Raw genomic sequence first — 20,501 nt, 5'->3', positions numbered from 1 at the left:
GCGGCGCCTCAGCGACATAGATTTATGAGGCGGAGCCTTGGACAATCTTGTAGTCTCCAAGTACCCTTCTCACAGTCAGCCACGCGTCCATCGCTATTGGCACGGAGTGATTCTTCTCACGGGCCGGATACTGGTGCGAATCGGGCTGCTCGACGAAGGTTCCACTGGAGGGGGGCGACGCCCCTGAACGGCGCATCCGATATCACAACAGACAATCTCTTCTACAGCCCAGAACGACGGTGGATGATGCGAATAGGACAAACATAGGCAGTTCAGTTATCCAGGTGTAGCATGGTGAAAGTTTCGCTGCGTTACAGTGGCATTAGATAGAGGTTGCAGTGGTCATTGCGAAAGCAAGCTTAATTGTGGCTGAGCTTTGTCCAGTCATGTCACTGATTTAAATACGATATCCAAGGTAAAAAAAATCGGATTGAGCAACGTATTTCCGATGTGTCTCTGAAAGCTTCCATGACTTTCAGGTTTGAGGTTGGTTACAGGCTCAATATCAGCCTGTCTACACGTGTCTGTGGCCCTGCAAGCTGCTGGCTCCCGCCCACGGCTGCGGCCATAGCCGTAGACAGCTGTTAGCGAGGACTTCGAGAAGCTTCAGCTGGTTCGTCAGGTCGTGAAGCGTGGAGTACATAGTAATAATTAAGCTGCTGCGTAACCTTGTCCTCGAAATGCATGCATGCTCCCCTAGTGACTTTGATGTGGCATACATATGGACGGTCGGTCAAGAAACCTAGTCCTGCCCTTATCTTTTACGTTGTATCACAACTTGGCAACTAACATCCGACACCTATGGTATTGGTAGACTCGTGGAGTCTATCTTTCCCTGCTTACTGTCACCAACATGTTATACTTGACTGTAATTGTTTCAGCCCTGATATCTAAATGTAATCTCGATTCTGAATCGGAGGAGAAGGTGCCATCTACCAAGCAAGCTAGACGAAATATAGTGGGAGAGCAGTACCCAATTATGCAGGAACAGATCATGCATCTTACATTCTCGTATTGGGAGACTAAATCCTTCATGAGATAAACATCATCAGGAGCTTCCGTAAAAAGGAGCAGCCGACAGCAACAAGACCAATTAGTGCAGCACATGCTGTGCAAATATTTACACATACGAAGAGAGCGGAAAAGGCGCAGCCACGTCCTGGTCCATCATTGACAACAGTAGCATGCGCCAGCATCCATAATTAAATCGATGACGACGCTGTACGCGGCCTGTGTATTGCAGTGCTCCAAACATTGGTTTTCCAACAAGGTTATCCCTGTTCGTTTCAGACAGGATCATCGATCCTCCCAACGTTACCCATCCAAAGTTGTGGTTCCTCTTCAATTTTTTCATCTCTCCATTTCCATAGGTGGTACAGAGTACTAAAACATTGACTTTATAATTTAGCTCAATCTTCTATCCTAAATATGGCTCAGCGGCTCCGTAGTGTGCCAAGCTAGAAAGACACTCTTCTTGCACGACTGCTTTGAAGTTGAGAAATGATTGGGAAGCGGGTTGAGGGATTCCATATTCTTGTTATCGGATAAGCTGGTAAAACGCCACCCGTCAATTGGCAGCGGCTGGTGTCAAAATCGACTGGCTAACAGGGCAAAGTCTTGCGAGAGTGGTTCTATTCGATATCAACGCCATATTGTGATTTGCTTGCAGCATCAAACAATAAACATGCCGATCCCAGCTGTGGAGGAATCACAGCTGTAGTATTATACATACCGAATAAATCAGTCGCTGGCAATGAAGATCTGTCAACAGCCGATGGATGATCGCTCAGACTACAGCTCGATCATTAACGGACTAACCGGGGGAACTGATTGTAAATCATGGATAGCAGCTAGTGGGTAGCAGAATAAATGGCCACCTAAGTCTTAAGGTATAAAAATAAGTAGTCTAAAAACTATAGCCGAAACAGCATAAGCTGATCTGCTATCTGTAATTTCGTCTATTATACTTCCAGCGGTCAATTTTTCTGATAGATAACCTGAGGAGCAGTCAGCTAGACTAGCCTGACTAGTCAGTTGGCCACCTCCTTTTTTATCATGTCAAGTCCTACTTCTCACCCTTGACCTGAATATGGAGTCACTTGGATTATTTTAGGCTTTCGATGTTGTCTTTGGCTCGGGCTTATTTTACCTTGCTGCCTTCTTTTAGGAACAAAATCCACAGTACTAAGCTACGAAGATAATGCTCAATGATAAAAATCGCATCATTCGTCCGAGTAGTTAAAATGATATCGGCAGTTCCCCGTAATCGAAATGCAGCAAATGCATACTGTGCGTGTTATATACATGTAATGGCCAAGCCGTTACAACTCTGTTTAGGGTGAGATTCAAATTCTTACCCTATTCCTGTTTTTAGGAGAAATAAACCTGTCCGCCAAGGTAACCCCATACAAGCGAGCACCAAAAATAACCATGCCAATACCTAGCACCTACTTTTGTATTTCCCGTCTTCCAGCCCGGATTCTGTCATCCCCGATGTCAGCACTGTTACAGAGTACTTTTAGTTGGTTCGAACAGCAATACCTCAAATGGGAATCAGCAGTGCCTTTCCGTAACCTTGGTAGAAAATCGTCACTGTAAAGAACATTGTCACAATCTTTTATATCTGTAGAGTTTCTGTCGTGAACCTATACCTCACCTGACTCCTGAAGTTCGATATAGTCACGTGTGATGGCTATAGGCACCACACCACATTCCAAGTTTATGTTGCTCTGCCAACGGCGTGTCTTTACTTTGTTCCATGACTTCGCAGAACAATACATAGAAAACATTATCTGCCAATATCCGCCGGTATCCAAGCTAGGCCCTTTTATGCCATCGACACTTTTGTTTCCAGGTCACCGCATGCCTACACCTTTATCTTTTAACTGGAAGTGCATATCGATACGTCCGCGTGCCTTTGACAATTTCAAGAAATACACATACGTCCATCATTTGTCATAATTCAAGCATTGTGTCTCACGACTCCTGCAAACTTACAATGGCGAGACTGGCTGAAGCTCATTCCTCCAGTGATGATGACCTTCCCGACCTCAAGATACTGCTTCAGAAATCGAGCACCAGAGCAACGAAGAAGGTGATCAAGCCAACAGGTCCAACCACCACAGCCCGTACTTCCAAGGGCACTACCAATTCCGAAGCTAGACGTGTGCGACGTCTGGGGGAATCCAAGCAACCAACAGCTAATCCTCTTTTCCAAAAATGGATGTCGAGCGAGAAAGAGAACGCGAGGGGACGAAGAAGTAAAACAACTTCTGAGAAGCTGTCTCGACAAACAACCCCGACTGGCAGCTTTTCTTCTGGTTCTAGGAAGAATGTGAGCTCTAGCTCTGGCTCTGGCTCAGAAGAAGACAACGTCACGCCACAGTTTCGCCAGCAGCCTAGCAGGGGGAGAAACAGAAGGATTATAGAAGATTCTGACGACAGTGATGACAGTGATGGCGATAGCGAAAAAAGCTCTGGTTCTGAGACCGAGACAGTGTTGACAAGAGTACGGCGACTTCAAAGCACCAGGACAAGTACAGTGACAGTACCCAATATAAGCGTCAAAACCCAAACCTCAAAATTTAACTTGAATACCAAGTCCAAAGCCCTAGCATTCGCACGGGAGATCGACAGTGAAGCCGACACAGAAGAAGATCATGAAGAGAAAGATGTCGAGGAATCGAGCGTCTATCAAACCGCGGATGAGGCTTCCGATAGTGCCTCTGAACTTCACTGGCTGAACGATTCTCCTGAAGTTCCAACGAGAAAGGGGACAAGGCAGCCCGACAATCCACCACCAAGAGTTACCGGTACAAGTGATCGTGTGTTATCGATTAAGAACGTTCCGAGTCTGTTGCCAAAAGCACCTCGTGGTGTTGCAGATGCTAGCAACAGCAAAATACGCGGCGTCACCAAGAAGCCCATATCAGGTGGGGAGGTTTTTTCATCTCGGAAGACCAGCCAAAGTAATCAACTAGGCACTTCGGGCACCAGCACAGCATCAGATCTTGCAGACACCCTTTCCAAACTACGACTTGAACTCGAAGATTTTTCAGATGAAGATAGCAAAGTGTCCAGCAAGGACCAGTTCACCACCCCTCCTAGTACCCCCCCAAGAGCTGCCAACCCCAATGGTCTTGTCTCTCCAAGCAAAAAGATCGTCATACCTAGGACACCTCATCATCCAAGTACAGACGATTTTTGGAACCAAGATTTGGTCAATGATTGGAATGACCAGCACTCGCCACGCAAGCTTCTGCTCCCTCCTGCCACAAAGAGCCCTAAGAAGGCGAGCCCTAAGAAGGACCCCAAAAAAGAGACTAAGAAATCCTTCACCGCTAGGAAACACGCGCTGGCTGAGAGTTTTTTGCTCGAGCTGGACAGTAAGATCACTCAAGGTAGAATTGCCGAGCTTGCTGAGTCCACGGGTGGTGTAAAGCTTGTGTGGACGAAGACACTCAACACCACAGCTGGCCGAGCAGGCTGGCGGCGCGAGACTACTCGAACCACACGGAAGGCTGACGGCGAGCAAATATCTGTGACGTATAAGCATCACGCCTCGATTGAGCTCGCTGAAAAGGTCATTGATGATGAGCACCGTCTTCTCAATGTGATGGCCCACGAATTCTGCCATCTTGCCAACTTCATGGTCAGTGGTATTACAACAAATCCTCACGGTCGTGAGTTCAAAATTTGGGCGGCAAAGTGTTCGGCCGTATTTGGTGACCGTGGTATCGAGGTGACAACGAAGCACAGCTATGATATCGACTTCAAGTACGTGTGGGAATGTGACGAGTGCGCAACTGAGTTCAAAAGGCACTCAAAAAGCATTGACCCGAAACGACACCGATGCGGCAGCTGCAAAGGGTTGCTGAAACAGACGAGACCGACTCCCAGAGGAGCGGCAGCAGGGAAAGTCCCGAGCCGATATCAGGCGTTCGTCAAGGAGCAGATGGCTGTTGTTAGAGGGGAAAACCCTGGTTGCCCGCAAAAGGTTGTGATGAAGCTTATTGCGGAGAAATGGGCGAAGCAGGAAGGTAAATCTGGAGGCCAAGCTCCCAGCAAATCGGGAGTTGAAAGCATTGCTGAAACGCTGGTTGATCTGACGATTGAGGGTGAAGCATAGATAAGCGCATGTTAGATTAATACCCATACGCACAGCATTATACATGATATAACGGCACATGCGGCTATCAACAAATTCTCTGCGACTTACAGTAGCATAGCATCTCGCTCTTTATGGCATAACTGGTTTTTGTCTTGCTATATACTTCCTGATCAAATCTTCTTCCCAAAACGAACGTTCTTTCCGCTATGGGCTACCCTGTATCATGACAAGTAACCAATGTATGTATGGTAACAAATGTTTTATTTTTAGGGGAGTATATGTCTTCATCGTCTTTGACCTAGAAGACGATAGTCAGGTAAAGTTGGATAAATTTAGTTTAATAATCCCATGTTGGAACTAAAACAGCCCAGGACGCCAACGCAGGTAGAATGAGAAATAATACCTTAGTAGTTAAAGTCGCGATCATGTGCGAGTCATAATATCGTGGCTTCTCCATTATCTATACAATCGTTGTATTCGTTCACTTGTCAATCCAGAAATATCATCAATCGTGGTAGTCATCCCAGAATATCCTAGTTTCTCTGGCTTTATATACTGCCTCAACAAGAATGCGCACTCACTTGGTCACATTCCCTCGCATTTAGGCACCAAAGAGGCCCCAGTCCTTGATCTTGAAAGTCTCCCAAATTTTGGCTGAGTACTCGACGGCATCACCAATTAGCTTACCCTGGCGTCCCAGCTCAAGGTCAACTTCCGACTCGTCGTATTCTCCCTTAATGTGCGGCACGTTAATGGTGATAAGAATGTCCGTCTTCTCCTTCTCTAGTCGTAATAGTGTCAAGATGATAGCAGTGAAGTCGGGCGCAGAGGTGGTGTCGCGGGACTTGCTAACGTGAGGGGTCTGGGTGGAAATGAGCGTGTAGGCGGGTGTGCCACTGGACAAAGTCAGTTATCTTTCTTTCTTCTGAGTAATCCAATGGGCGTACTTTAATCTGGTAAACTCGGTCTCGGCAGTGTTCCAGATCTTGACGGTATCAATGTCTGATCCAACCATATCTTCGAGATGGGTCGTCATAGCACGGCCGTCAACCTCGGGGCCTGAGCCAGAGCCTCCGACACGCTCGGTAATATCAAATATGATGCTGGTGAAACCATCTTGGTCGATCCAAACTTCCTGGTTATCGGGCACTTGTCGCAACTTGCTGCAAATGCAGAGAATCAGCACAAGAACAAGCTCTAGGCGCAAAGAAGATTCACTACGAACCTGACATCAGCGAACTTGGCGGGTAGATCGCAAGTGATTGCACCGCCGTAGAGAGGTGTACTGACGAATTCGGGCATTTCGATAAAGCGAGAACGGTTGTCGGAGGGTTTGTCGCAAACTTGGTGGGGATGGGTGATCTTGAAATGTGTGGGCAGCTGGGTTTTGAATCAGGTGTCAATAGTAAAGTGACTTGTTGGGTTCGTAAGCAGGATCAACTTTGATGCAAACCGTGGCTCGCACGTATTAAACCAGCAAATCTTGGCAATGAGTGTCACCAGGAAGGAAGGAGGAAAATGGGCGCCTGAAAGTGGGTGACCAGCAATACCAGGCACATAGATCATGGGCCCGTATCTACTAATGTATTATTATGCCTTGCCTTACAGCAACCCGTTTAGCTTGTGTTTGGAGGGGCTGAGGTGACCCCGCTGCGAGAGGAATGACGTAAAAACCAAGACCCAGAAGCTTCACTTCCTTCCCAGTGAAGCTACAGAGAATACCAGCTTTCAGAACCGTAGAAAGACCTTTGTTAAGCTTAAAAAAATCCAAAAATCCAAAAAGATTATTGGGTGACATGCAAGGATGCTCTAGGATTTATCCAAAAATGAAATATCAAAAATTCGAACCTAGAATTTCTAGATGAATGGTTTCCAAAGATTTGATGAATGGAGTCTGTTGGGCCAATCCCACGGTCACATCTGGTAAAAGGCAAGAGGTGAGTTCGATGGGAGGTCCCACTCCGACAGAATGTAGTGTAATTTTATATTATATACCCTTTTCATCTGCCAGCATGACCAATCACAACATAACAGCCCCTCAACAGCTCCAGAGCTACATCTGATTGAACTCATCTTGGTATCGCGATATCTCTCTTGTACTTCTGCATTTTTACTTCTTATCAGAGACTCAGAATCTGAACGCACTGCAAGATGTCCAACTGTATTTTCTGTAAAATCATCAAGGGTAAGAGCTAGAGAGTTTGGCAGGACGATGGTGTGAAAGCGAGCGGGGGAGAGTATGTTGAGGGTGTTCATTTATCAGCAGTTGTTGTCTTCGTTGTGTCATGAAGATAGCTGACTTTCTATTCGAATAGGTGATATCCCTAGCTTCAAGCTCTTCGAGAGCAGCAAGACTCTCGCCTTCCTTGACATTGGACCTCTCAGCAAAGGCCACGCCGTATGTTTGAAGCTACCAGTGCCACGAGCTAGCTGACCGGATATAGCTTGTCATCCCCAAGTACCACGGAGCAAAGCTTGCCGATATCCCTGATGAAGACCTCACTGAGGTTCTGGTAAGTTTAAGAACCCATCATGCTTGATGATCAGGCGTTGACCATGCACGTAGCCTGTTCTCAAGAAAATCGTCAACGCGACTGGTGCCACCGACTACAACATCCTTCAGAACAACGGCCGCATTGCCCACCAAGAAGTTGATCATGTAAGCCCGCTTCGCTCCGTCTCTCAACTATGTTGAACCTAACATGAAAATAGGTCCATTTCCACATGGTCAGACCTCCGGTTCTACGCCCCGACAGAGCTATAGCTAACAAGTGCAGATTCCCAAGCCCAACAAAGAGGAAGGCCTCGGTGTTACCTGGCCCACTAGCCCTGCCGATATGGAACAGCTCAAGGCCTACTGCGAAGAGATCAAGTCAAAGATTTAAATGGTTGTATCAAAACTGTGGTGGCCGGTATCCAGTGCAAGTCTTTGTTCTTAAGAAGCCCGTCTAGTATTATTGTCAACGTGACAGGTACCGCCCTACGCCCACGATTTCAATATGACTGTCTACAATCCACGTTCTTTTTGCGCTTCGTTCGTCTAATCTAAGTCATCGGCAGAAGTACTAGCCGCAGCAGTTGGGGGCTTGAGTGAGTACCAGTCGGTTTTGCCACCGCTCTGGATCGCTCCCTGTCTGTCATACAGCGTTCGCGCTCGGATGTACGGGTCAAGATGCCAGTAGTCCTCTTTTAGTGCTTTGGCAATCTTCTCGCGCTCAGACTTGATCTGCTTGCCTTGTTCGCCTTCGGGGTGACGAATCCATTCCTGAGTCGCTTGTTCAAACTTCTTGACCAACTTTTCACGCTCGACAAGGAGGCTGTCCCGCGTTTGCGTGTCCTTCATCTTATCGTTCTCGCCAGGGCTGGGCTCCACGTACTTGTACTCCCAATTCTCGTCGCCCTCAAGTTCCTTAATCAAGTGGTTCGGTGCAATGAAGTCTTCAAGCTCGGATCGGTTGTTGGTGAAGTGCACCTTGGCCGCCACAACAGGATCGAGCCAGCCACGAATGACCTTCCAAATGCCTAGTTATCTTGTTAGCCTATGAACATCTGAACAATCCTCGCCACATTACCTTGGAATAACCAAGGAGCCTTGTGTACCAGAACGGCGCCGAGAGACTCTGGATAGTTGGCCTCGAAACACTTGATCATGAACTTAACAGGAGTATAATCCATGTTGGCCATTGAGAAGCCCGTCATGTCGAACACGATACACTGCATTTGCGCATTAGAAACTTGCAATTCGGGATTTGTCGGAAGCGACTTACAGCGGTGTCTACAGGAGGCTCGAGTGTCATACGGGCTGTCTCAATGATGTAAACAGTGTACTTCTCCAAACTCTCTTCACACTCTTGACCAGCCTTATGAAGGCGAACGCGAACGACGCAGATAGGCCGACCTTGCTTGTCGGTGCCATGTAAGAAACTCTTGCCCATGCGAAGTTGCTTCATCATGTCGGCACTAACTTGCTTGGTCGTGGAGTCGGTCTTCTCATCCTCAACCGCAAAAGCATCGCCGTTCTTCATGATATCGCCATCAACTTTCATGTCGTTGTGTCTCCAGTTCATAGTCGCGACCAACATGACAAGGGCCTTCTCAACGTCCCATTTTCGTGCGCGGAGAAAGCGTAGAACCAGGGCATCAGGGTGATCATGTTTGACCATACTCCATATAGTGTGGCGAATAGTCTCGGGTGTCTCCTTGGCAAGTGTCTCATGGAACTGCTTTGTTTCGTTATACTTATCCTCATCGGCATTCTCAGTTGGTGTCGAAGTACCAGATTTACCCTTCTTGAACATGCCAAATCCTCGCTTCTTCTTCTGATCAGCATCGGCCGGATTTGTCTCTTCCTTGGGCGACAGAATCTCGGCGCCAGAACTCCCCTCGTCGGCAACGCCAGTAAGCTGAAAGACAGCGACCCATAGTTTACGAAGCTTGTCCTCTTGTTCAGGGGTCAGGTTTCCCGGACGTCCAGGAGGCACTTGAAAAGACATAATTGCGATCTCTTCTTCGATATCTCCAGGTGGTGGCGGATTGTCGGAGCTCCCCGCAGGCCAAGCTGATACAATGACGACTGCTGCAATGATTGCTGCAGCTATAACAGCAGAATGAAGTGAGTTAGCTTGAAGCGGGGGGTTGCCACTAGGATTGAAGTCAGTGGTGCCTGTGGAGGTTGTGTAGGGCCTTTTGGCGACGACAGCTGGATGTTCGAGAGTCTTGAGGCTAGTTGGCTGTATTCTTGGGCTTGTAAGATATCTCGCAGTTACAATACTCCTAGTCAAGGCAGGGGTTGCTCGTGACTTGGTGAGGGAAAGCTTCAGTAAGCCGGAAGAAAAGACAGATGACCGCAACTGAATATGGCGTGCCAGTGATTGGGATGAATGGATAAACGGGCTATACGAGCATAAGGTTCGTCCCAATTGAGCCCTCATAGGTGAAGGAATGGGTTGGGGGAAGATACGACAGAATCCAATTGCACGCGCGTAAACATGCGCCGCAAAAATTAAGTCGTTGGATGTCGTCGTTTATGGGGATTTTAGAATGCGGGACACCCCTTCCTGGCGTCGTACTGAGCTCCACCAATACTCGCGACTTTGCAGGGACGAAGGAGGACAGCAAATCCTTTGGGTGGCGTCGAGGAGATCAAAGCGCATATACTATGTACAGGCAATTGTTTGAGACAGAATACGAGATAAAGAGGTGAGAGTGTAAATAAGTATGTAGGTTAGTAGTGAAAGGCCAGCCAATATATTTTTGAGGGCGCGTGCGGGATTGAGAGACATCGGCCCCCCGCGGTTCCAGTAAGAGTGGACGGGTCACGTATCAACTGACGTAGGGCAATTGCTAGTGTCCGGAGTACTCGGGAACAAAAGGCTGGAGGCCTATCACAATCAAAATTGTGATGGGTTAGATGCTAAACAAACCGTGTATCTACAGACTCTATTGATTTATTGTCATTGCATGATTCTGTAAGTATCGTAGCCCAAGGATTTCCTCCTCATCCTCGCAGGATGAATGGTGTGGTAGATGTAAGTTGTTACCCTATATCTAGAGCTGATAGGTAACGTAGGTAGGTAGGTTGTACTATTCGACTGAGGTGATACAATATACTACATTTAGAGGATGTGTCTGTTATAGAGCGCTGCTGTTCAGAGGTTCTATGACTCTTGTATGAATATTTAATCCTGACATCCTGCCGTCAGCTTCATGTGTGGTTCTTGACTACGTTAGTAACAAGCTTTTATATCCAGGTTACTGCTCACGCGACAGGTCAATCAATCAATCTAAGCCAAGGGCGGAAGATCAGAATATCGTGTTTGCGAATTCACTCGGAATATTTTTAAGGGAATACACCGAATAGAGAAATTGCGAAACCATCATTCAGGGGAATATATTTTCAACAATAACAAACGGTGTGATGAAATATCCCTATGATACACACTATCAAGGACCACCTATCTCCTTACGTGGTAGCTGTCCGCTGTCGTGGGAAAGCCACATCCAACAGCAGCCACAGTTCAAGACGATTTACGGGGACGCCACAGGAAACACGTTTATTGACTTTCCGACAATTCAACTTCAAGGCCGCGACCTGAAAACTGCGAAATTGCGTCAACGCTCTTATCTTTGAGAATACACGGATCGATTCGAGCAGATTGAATCGACCATTTGGAAGAGCTTAGGACAACACCTCAAGATGTCAACTACACCTAAGGACGCCGCAAAGCGGTCTAATTCTCGTTCTCGAATATCCAGACCTACAACCCCTCTTCGACCCTCATCACGATCTTCTTTTCGCGACTCTGCGCGTGGGGGACGAGATCATGATGCGCCATTTCCGTTGAACACATTCGAACCCGCCTTTGCCGAGCTTTCTGACGCCATGGCTGATCTCGAAGCGAATATGATGCACTTTCAGCTCATGCACGAGAGTCTGGCGAGATTCAGCGAGTCTTTCGCAAGCTTTCTTTATGGATTAAATATGAATGCTTTCTGTGTCGATTTCCCTGAGGTGTGTCTGCATAGTCTATTCGTTGTACTTTTACAGAAGCTGATACAATTGATACCTAGGGGCCGGTTCCTGAATCCTTCCGCCGAGATAGAACCCGGCAAGAGCAACCAGCCGCAACCCCATCGAAATCCGAGGCCGATGCAGAGATGACATTCATGTAAGAACACCCGGAAAGAATTTTCATCACATCAAGTTCTAACTGGTGGCAGGACCACGGATGGATCATTTGTCGAGAATCCACCAACGACTACCAAGTCATCCAAGTTCACCACACCAGAGCCTCCAAAACGACAATCACGTCTACCTGCAGCTCCAGGCCGAGGAACAACTGCGCGAGGTAGATCAACACGGGGAGTCGGGCGAAGCCGGCCTACTGGGCTTGCTAGGGCGCGCGGTCGAGGTGTGAGATGAATATGGTATGGTAATCAACATAAATAAACCGAAACGCCATTTGTGATGCCGTGAAAACCAAGCCTAGCTCCGATACGCCTCCAAAGCAACCATCGCCTTTTCAATTCTCTATAGAAGAAATCGAGATCGTATACGTTCAAGCATCCATGGCAATGTCATCGTCTCCATCAGCAAAGGTGCGCTTTTGGTTGCCGTTGTCTGTTCGCAAGCCGACAGCAGCCTCGGCCTCCTCTTGAGTGTAAGGTCCTTCGGCGATCTGCTTGAGTCTGCAGAAGAGTTAATTCATGTACAAAAGATTTGTAGTGCATACTCGTTGTTATCAGAGAGCAGCGTACCTTCGCTTGTGAGGTTTTCCCTTTTGATGCGAAACTAGAGTAGAATCCGTGTCAAACCACTTGGAACACTCAACGCAATAGTGGCGTCCAAGACCAGGAAGATCCTCGGCAGCCTTGGTCTCCATGAATTGCTTAAGGTGCTTGGGTGACAGCATATCGGCCTTGACTTGGTCGACATCTCGAGTCTTGCGTCGGGTCTTGGTGATTGTTCGCTTATTTGTGACACCCATATTTGCTGCGTACGAGTATATGCTGTCTGGTGTGGTTTCTTTGTTTCTTCGAGTTCAACACTTAGCTGAGTAGGTAGTAGAGGTTGCTGATTTTCGAAAAAAGTTTTGGTGGAGATCAACTGATAAGATGTATGCGGGGCTATGAAATGCCAGCCACATTTGGTAAGTGGCTGTGGCTATATGTGGTCATGATGCTAGCCGCAGTATCCAACCAAGGTCAGGTACCTCTGCATCATGATGAGAAGGTACCTATATAAAACTTTAGAGGAAGAACAACAATCTCCTGAATTGAAGCTCATGGACCACGGTGTCTGTATGGCTCCTTTAAGCTAGGTTCATAGGCTGGTGGACCATGCCCTTTGTCCGTTCCGAATTTCTAACGGTCTTACTTGATGTCCACCATGCTTAACAACACGGTCTTGGGTAGCGCTGTGTTCATAATATGTGATACAATGAGTTTGTTGGGGGATGCTTGGTTAACAATGTGAAATTCTGGGTGTTAGGTATAGGTAGCTATCCGTACATGTCAAATTATCAGGCAATTGAACGGGCTTGGATGGAAACAAATGGCAGCCAGTGAGCGGGTTTGGTCTGGGGCTACGGCTCCAGGATTTCCATCGGTAATTAGTAGATATCAAGTTCAAAACTATTCCCGAGAAGGTTTGTAAGGTCGAATGGGTGCTCCTGCTACCATCTAAAGCGTATACTCAAGGTAAGCTTTGGAGCCACATGAGTGTCAGTGGTTAGAACCTGCCCACCTTGCAGGTCCCACGACGGGACAGGGTTGCAAACCAGTGTTGCGCGCGGCTGAGAGCGGGCAATAGAGAACGGCAGTGACCCCAAGAACCGACAATATAGGTAATCGTCTTGTCTGTTATTGGACAACACATATGAGCTGGGCGGTCTGCGGCATGATATCTGGCAGAAACACAGTCGGGAGATACGTACAGGGACCTGGGGGTGTGTGATTTCGTGAGAACTTCATCTTGATCCATTTTAAGGGTTACCCCAATTTCTTTGCGTCCGCAGATGAAGACAGCTTTTGACTACATTTCTCGGTGACCGAGTACCAAGACCTCGGGTTTCGCATGTGCGAAGACATGGAGCGGCGACCGAAGGTAAAGCCGCTGATCCGAGGCTCCGCCGTGGTGAAACCCTACAAAGCGAGTCAATATTTTGCCCAAGCAGACTGCATCACTTGTCAATAAATGAGCGTGCCAGGGTTTTGAAGAAAGACTAGGCCCTTTAGGAATCGTGATGCGGGAAATTGTTCATCGCCGGGGCCCACGCCGTAACGGGTGGTGCTGCGATGTCCGTAATGCCCGGGAATACTTACTTGGCAAAGTGAAGTTCAATGCAGACCAGCCGAGGGCTCAATCCGAGTAAACGTGTAGCCAAGAGATGACCTAGCATCGTGGACAACTCAGATGCGGATGGGCTCTCAAACCAGGTTATAGAAATAGGTTGTGTAGGGTCAAAGGGAAATTCAAGTCTTGAACCGCGTTAATTCCATAGTAATGTTTGGCCCCTCACAACGAAGTATTGCTATTTTCAATTCAGGGCCGGAGCCGTTACCCCATGCTTCATCTGTGGACTTTCTAGGCCCACGGCCGAATTTTGCTAATAATCTGCCCAGGAGAATTATAGGCATCTCCTTGCACAACTCCTCGCAAAATTCATTATTACTTCTTCATTTGTTCATTGCATTAAGTATCTGATATTACTTTCGACTGTTGGTCGCCGAGCCCAGTACCGAGCAGCGGATATCGCTCGTAACGTCGAACCCAGCCGAGGAGGACCGTCCACCTCCGGTCGGTATCCGGGTCAAATCTTGGGCGATGTGCGCTAGTTCAAGAACCATTAGTTCTGACGCAACCAGCGTTGCTGGGGGGTTTTCCCCAGTAAACCACATCAACCAGGGGCTTTGGCTAACCAATTATCGATCTTGATTGAAGTTGGAATGGGTGTTTTTATCCTCGCTCACTGGCTACTTTCTCTGCGTGGTCGCGTGGGAGATCAAAAGAAGCTCGGTGCTTCCGGCTCGGAGGGGGACAGGCTCATGATACAAACGCGACAAGAGCCTGTTAGCATACTAGACCATGACAATACCTAGGTACAATCGCCATTGATTCTTCAGTTCTTGTAGGTGATATAAGCAATAAGGTATTTATGAATTTGACCAGCATCAGCGACAGCAAGGTGGGGAAGGGTTAACACAGGGGAAAGATTCACTCATGAGGATGCACTTAAAAACGAGCCAAGCAAGCCTTTTGTAGACAGCATTTGGGAAAAGATACATCCAGCACAGTATGACAAACGGCCCTGGGGATGATTGATTCTTGAGATAGCCGTTGCTGAACTTCTGAAAATGCTGTTGCTCCCCCTCAGGGTATCAGAAAAATTGACCGCTGGAAGCATAAGAGACGAAAATAATAAGACACTTTATGCTTCTCAGCATACAGTTATTAGATTACTTATTTTTATACCCTAAAACTTAAGAGGCTATTTTTTCTGCTACCCAGTAGCTCCCTCGGCAGAGTGGAGGTTTTCGGTTACTGTCCATGACGAAGGGCAGGTGTCGATTATTTTCTCATAATCTCTCATTGGTCAGTGATCCAGAGCTCCCCGCCTGCATCCAAGTGGAGAGGCATTGTCAACCTTGAGCCTGTCCCAGTGGACGCTTTGTCAAGTTTCAGTGGCCCTGTCCGCTTTAGCACCTGTCCATAGAGGCTGACGGACCGCTAGCATGTTCTCCACCACCAGCGTCGGCCAAGCAGTTTGGGGCTCTGGGGGTGTAGAATCTGAGGGTGTGAAGCTTCACAAGCCTTTGGGCCTTGAGTGAATTAGCCGGGGTAAGAGGGTTTTGCAGCACGAACGAGGGCAAGAGTGAGGTACTTGGCTTTACCGTGAAGTGACATCTGAATTGCACCGTATCTGTCTTGCTCAGTCTCGGCTGCTCTGGCTTTGCCCCGGGTCGAAAAACAACTCTCCACCTTGTCAGAGCCGTCAACTTTTTTCCTCTTCCTTTTAATACTCCGACCTCCCCCTCTTCTTTCTCTCGTTGATCTTCTTCTGCGAGCGTCTCTCTTTTCTTTTCTTCCCTGTGATACCCAGAGCATCTCGCCTCCAAGCGCTTCTACGCTCAATTGAGACACCTCAAGTTTGAATGATCAAACCGCCCATCATGCTCGCTACCCGCCAGGTTCTGGGCAACATGTCGCGGAGCCGCGCCCTTGCTGGCGCTGCTTCTGGCTTCCGCCGCATGGCAACCGTGTCAGACAACCCTTTGGACAAGAAGGTAAGCTCAAAAACCATATGTAGTTGTCTGCTTGTCCCTACCACCTGTGCCGTGGTTTCTTGTATGGTTGTGTTCAGCTGCGCAAGCCCAAGACGTCATAGTGCATTGGCCCAGTTCGGCTATCAATCCGCCGCACTGCCGAGGGGCCTGCTAAACGTCCAAATTACACCATGACTGCATCAAGGAAGTGAAGCAGCAGTTGTGGAGTTGGACAACTTCAAGATGCAAAACACTCAGAAGGACAACTTACTAATTGGCTTTGCTTGTACAGGTCCGCCAGAACAACTGGGAGGAGGGTAACTACATCAACTACAAGAAGATGTCCGAAAACCTTGACATTGTCCGCTCTCGTCTGAACCGACCCCTGGCCTATGCTGAGAAGATCCTGTACTCTCACTTGGCTGATCCCCATGGCCAGGACATCCAGCGTGGTAAGAGCTACCTCAAGCTGCGACCTGATCGTGTTGCTTGCCAGGATGCTACGGCTCAGATGGCAATCCTTCAGTTCATGTCCGCTGGCATGGACAAGGTTGCCAACCCCACTACCGTCCACTGTGACCACTTGATTGAGGCCCAGGTTGGTGGTGCTAAGGATCTTGCTCGCGCTGTTGACATTAACAAGGAGGTTTACAACTTCCTTTCTACTGCCTGTGCCAAGTACGATATCGGTTTCTGGAAGCCCGGTTCCGGTATTATCCACCAGATTCTTCTCGAGAACTACTGCTTCCCTGGTGGTCTTCTCATTGGTACTGACTCTCACACTGTTAACGGTGGTGGTCTTGGTATGGCCACTATTGGTGTCGGTGGTGCTGATGCCGTTGATGTTATGGCCAACCTCGACTGGGAGCTCAAGGCTCCTAATGTCATTGGTGTCAAGCTGACGGGTCAGCTTAACGGCTGGACTGCTCCCAAGGATATCATCCTCAAGGTTGCTGATATCCTCACTGTCAAGGGTGGCACTGGTGCCATCGTCGAGTACCACGGTCCCGGAACCGATGCTATCTCTTGCACTGGTATGGCGACTATTTGCAACATGGTATGTGACCTATTCATCGGACTGCTGAAGGCCTGCTAACATCGCCCAGGGTGCTGAAATCGGTGCCACTACCTCCGTCTTCCCCTTCAACGACCGCATGTACGACTACCTCGCAGCCACCAAGCGAAAGGAGATTGGTGACTTCGCCCGCTCTTACGCCCATGGCCTCCGCCCCGACGAGAACGTCGAGTACGACCAACTCATCGAGATTAACCTCTCTGAGCTCGAGCCCCATATCAACGGTCCTTTCACTCCTGATCTGGGAACCCCTATCTCCAAGTTTAGCCAGGCTGTCAAGGAGAACGGTTGGCCCGAGGAGCTTAAGGTTGGCTTGATCGGCTCTTGCACCAACTCTTCCTACGAGGACATGACCCGCGCTGCTTCTATTGCCCGTGATGCCCTCAACCATGGTGTCAAGGCCAAGTCTGCTTTCACTGTCACCCCCGGTTCGGAGCAGATCCGAGCCACCATCGAGCGTGATGGCCAGCTCCAAACCTTCGAGGAGTTTGGTGGTATCGTCCTTGCTAACGCTTGTGGTCCCTGCATTGGTCAGTGGGATCGACGTGACGTCAAGAAAGGCGAGGCCAACTCCATCATCTCTTCTTACAACCGTAACTTCACCGGCCGAAACGACGGCAACCCTGCCACCCACTCTTTCGTCGCCTCTCCCGATCTGGTCGTCGCTATGTCTATTGCCGGCTCCCTTCACTTCAACCCTCTCACCGACACCCTGAAGGACAAGGACGGCAAGGACTTCAAGCTTGCCCCTCCTACCGGTGATGGTCTCCCATCCCGAGGTTACGACGCCGGCCAGGACACTTACCAGGCTCCCCCTAAGGACCGTGCCAGTGTCACTGTCGATGTTGCCCCGACCTCCGACCGCCTCCAGATCCTCACTCCTTTCAAGCCTTGGGATGGCAAGGACGCCAAGGACATGCCCATCCTGATCAAGGCTCAGGGCAAGACTACTACTGACCATATCTCTATGGCCGGTCCCTGGTTGAAGTACCGCGGCCACCTTGACAACATCTCCAACAACATGTTGATTGGTGCCATTAACGAGGCCAACGGCGAGGCCAACAAGATCAAGAACTACACCAATGGTGAGTGGGGTGCTGTTCCCGCTGTCGCCCGCGACTACAAGTCCAAGGACATCAAGTGGGTTGTCATTGGTGACTGGAACTACGGTGAGGGCTCTTCCCGAGAGCACGCCGCTCTTGAGCCCCGCCACCTTGGTGGCCTTGCCATCATCACCCGTTCTTTTGCTCGTATCCACGAGACCAACCTCAAGAAACAGGGTATGCTGCCCCTGACCTTCTCTGACCCTGCCGACTACGACAAGATCCGACCTGATGACAAGGTCGACATCCTCTGCACTCAGCTCGAGGTTGGCAAGCCCCTCCCCCTCGTTGTCCACCCTGCCGACGGCAGCAAGTCCTTCGAGGTGCCCCTGTCCCACACCTTCAATGAGGCCCAGATTGAGTGGTTCAAGAATGGCTCTGCTCTTAACACCATGGCCAAGACTAGCAAATAAAGAACGAACGAAGCAAAGACGAGCAATTTGATTTTATTGGGTCACAAACGGCGTACATCCTGATGCTCTCATGTTGGGTTCTTGAGAGTAAGCAGTAGAGGGGCTTATCAATGGAGGTTAAATGTCTTTTACATTGACTGCCCATGTTTTTATTACATAATTGTAGCAAGGGACTAGCCATGCTTTCATTAGTTGTAACAAAATTCAAAATGTTAAATCACTTTCGATACCAGAGCAGTGAATGAAAATGTGTAACTAACTAGCCAACAATTGTCCACCATTGCGTGTGACAGTCAGATGTTTTATATTCGGATGTTGATGTTGCCAAAACCTCAATACAGAGTTGTTTGGTCTGGGTTGAGCTTGAATGGGTAGCGCTACATGCTCTCGACAAAAGCAAGCTCCATGGGAATATAGCCACCCTTACCAGCATTGATGAGAGGGAGATGGGAAAGTCGCAGAGTGACATTGTGATCGTTTACATACATTTGTACGCAGAAATGTCAATTTCCAACTCCTCGCTTGTGGCTGTGCGCCGCTTGTCACGTGCACACATCAGCCACATCTTGAATGCAAGTGCCTGTTGTCCAGTTTCACTTGGCAATCAGTCTGCGGAAGACATTCAGGGCGTGGAAGTGATTCTGGGTTTCAATCGTGGTTCATTATTCGTGCAAATCCGCATAAACCCGTGATATCATTTTTCTCAGTCTGTGTGTGCTTCTTGCCGACCTCTTGGGACGTTTTGATCCCGATACTGCACCAACAACAACTGTCCATTCCTTCAAACCACATACTGGCCGGCTGCTCCGAGAAGCGCCAATCGATAAAGATGCGACCTCGTCTTCAGAATTTCAACGCTTTGCGGGCGCGATCCTACCTAACAAGACTACCACTATTCACTCGACTTATCGCCCTCGCTATCATTGGTCTTTCAATCGCATCGCTGCAATCTGTGTGGAATTTGCGAGAATGGGGCGCTCTCATTCCCGAAGAGATTAGCATTGCAAATGGTATTGTGAATCACCTTGTATAGGACGTAGATATGTACTAAACAAAGTTCTTAAACAGCATACCGACTATCGACATTCCCACTAATACACCTCAACATCATCCATGCGATCCTTAACCTTCTGGCGCTTACTCCTCTTATGGAGCGATTCGAGACCGAACATGGCACCCTGACGTCCCTTGCCCTGTTCTTTGGACGTAAGAAAACCAAATCGTGTTGCAAAACAAAACAGAAAAGAAAATAGGAGCTGACTGTTTTGTTATAGCGTTGACGTCTATACCTGCCGTTGCCTATGTATTAATCGAGCGATGCATATTCCGAGCAAACCACGGGGTTCTGGGGGCTAGGTATGTGACAGCGGAAACACTATCAAAACTATCGTTAACGACATGTATAGCATGTGGGTGTTTACTCTGTTGGCGATGGAGTCTATTCAAACATACAAGACCAATCCCCACTTTGTTATTGGCACGGTCAATATCCCAACATGGACAACCCCCTTAATAATGAGTTTGGTTGTGGCTGCGTTAATCCCTGGAACAAGTCTTTTGGGCCACCTTTGTGGTATCGCCATTGGATATGTTGGTTAGTTTTTATCACTATGTTCTACGTATCACAGGCTAATTTCTGGAATAGCTGGCTTTGGCTATGCGAAGCTACTTGCACCCCCAGAATGGGGTCTTCGATGGGTTGAGAACCGCCTCAATCTTCTCAAGATTCTCCCGCACTATGTCAGCATCGACAAGACGACATACGGCCGATTCGGTGTGCTGCCCACGACTAACCGTCCGGGCCCTAGTGGAAGCGCAGCGACAGAGCTTGTAGGTACGACCCAGCGTCTTGGACCTTAGACAGGGAACATAATCCGTGTGCGCTTTTGTATAATCGGGCAGCAGCGCGATATTATCTGCTACTCACTCCTTTTCAGAGCTGTACTATAGAAAGGGCATGCTTCTCAAAGCATTTCATATGTCATGAACAGGCGCGGCGATCAAAACAAATGGGATGAATTGACAAACGGGCTATG

The 20,501-nt window shown here is 48.5% G+C and overlaps 8 protein-coding genes across 8 annotated transcripts; 5 read left to right on the top strand and 3 right to left on the bottom strand.

The window, feature by feature from the left end:
- Positions 1 to 2,998: 2,998 nt before the first annotated feature.
- On the top strand, positions 2,999 to 5,128 carry FSST1_001110 (SprT-like family-domain-containing protein; the record flags this gene model as incomplete). Its single annotated transcript, XM_083225084.1, has 1 exon — positions 2,999 to 5,128. One exon carries the CDS (start codon positions 2,999 to 3,001, stop codon positions 5,126 to 5,128), a length of 2,130 nt encoding a protein of 709 aa, XP_083091292.1.
- Positions 5,129 to 5,711: 583 nt separating this feature from the next.
- Positions 5,712 to 6,412, bottom strand: FSST1_001109 (Ran GTPase-binding protein MOG1; the record flags this gene model as incomplete). Its single annotated transcript, XM_083225073.1, has 3 exons — positions 5,712 to 6,006; positions 6,058 to 6,273; positions 6,336 to 6,412. 3 exons carry the CDS (start codon positions 6,410 to 6,412, stop codon positions 5,712 to 5,714), a joined length of 588 nt encoding a protein of 195 aa, XP_083091291.1.
- Positions 6,413 to 7,261: 849 nt separating this feature from the next.
- FSST1_001108 (adenosine 5'-monophosphoramidase) lies at positions 7,262 to 7,995 on the top strand (the record flags this gene model as incomplete). Its single annotated transcript, XM_083225062.1, has 6 exons — positions 7,262 to 7,295; positions 7,426 to 7,508; positions 7,555 to 7,623; positions 7,677 to 7,769; positions 7,823 to 7,837; positions 7,888 to 7,995. The coding sequence occupies 6 exons, from the start codon at positions 7,262 to 7,264 to the stop codon at positions 7,993 to 7,995; spliced, it is 402 nt and encodes a 133-aa protein (XP_083091290.1).
- A 155-nt stretch (positions 7,996 to 8,150) lies between these two features.
- On the bottom strand, positions 8,151 to 10,041 carry FSST1_001107 (CRAL-TRIO domain-containing protein; the record flags this gene model as incomplete). The annotated part of the gene is made up of 3 exons (XM_083225051.1): positions 8,151 to 8,632; positions 8,683 to 8,824; positions 8,878 to 10,041. 3 exons carry the CDS (start codon positions 10,039 to 10,041, stop codon positions 8,151 to 8,153), a joined length of 1,788 nt encoding a protein of 595 aa, XP_083091289.1.
- Positions 10,042 to 11,306: 1,265 nt separating this feature from the next.
- FSST1_001106 (DASH complex subunit Dam1-domain-containing protein) lies at positions 11,307 to 12,032 on the top strand (the record flags this gene model as incomplete). Its single annotated transcript, XM_083225040.1, has 3 exons — positions 11,307 to 11,621; positions 11,681 to 11,778; positions 11,831 to 12,032. The coding sequence occupies 3 exons, from the start codon at positions 11,307 to 11,309 to the stop codon at positions 12,030 to 12,032; spliced, it is 615 nt and encodes a 204-aa protein (XP_083091288.1).
- A 136-nt stretch (positions 12,033 to 12,168) lies between these two features.
- FSST1_001105 (uncharacterized protein) lies at positions 12,169 to 12,597 on the bottom strand (the record flags this gene model as incomplete). The annotated part of the gene is made up of 2 exons (XM_083225029.1): positions 12,169 to 12,298; positions 12,368 to 12,597. 2 exons carry the CDS (start codon positions 12,595 to 12,597, stop codon positions 12,169 to 12,171), a joined length of 360 nt encoding a protein of 119 aa, XP_083091287.1.
- Positions 12,598 to 15,781: 3,184 nt separating this feature from the next.
- FSST1_001104 (aconitate hydratase ACO1) lies at positions 15,782 to 18,465 on the top strand (the record flags this gene model as incomplete). Its single annotated transcript, XM_083225018.1, has 3 exons — positions 15,782 to 15,895; positions 16,167 to 16,931; positions 16,981 to 18,465. 3 exons carry the CDS (start codon positions 15,782 to 15,784, stop codon positions 18,463 to 18,465), a joined length of 2,364 nt encoding a protein of 787 aa, XP_083091286.1.
- Positions 18,466 to 19,294: 829 nt separating this feature from the next.
- On the top strand, positions 19,295 to 20,325 carry FSST1_001103 (putative rhomboid protease RBD2; the record flags this gene model as incomplete). Its single annotated transcript, XM_083225007.1, has 5 exons — positions 19,295 to 19,475; positions 19,534 to 19,671; positions 19,740 to 19,821; positions 19,872 to 20,059; positions 20,111 to 20,325. The coding sequence occupies 5 exons, from the start codon at positions 19,295 to 19,297 to the stop codon at positions 20,323 to 20,325; spliced, it is 804 nt and encodes a 267-aa protein (XP_083091285.1).
- Positions 20,326 to 20,501: the final 176 nt, after the last annotated feature.

This window comes from Fusarium sambucinum, chromosome IV, assembly GCF_050947815.1.
Source record: "Fusarium sambucinum isolate potato_lamoka chromosome IV, whole genome shotgun sequence".
Taxonomy (NCBI): domain Eukaryota; kingdom Fungi; phylum Ascomycota; class Sordariomycetes; order Hypocreales; family Nectriaceae; genus Fusarium; species Fusarium sambucinum.
The sequence above is the reverse complement of the archived record's forward strand: the minus strand, read 5'-3'. Positions and strand labels throughout refer to the sequence as shown.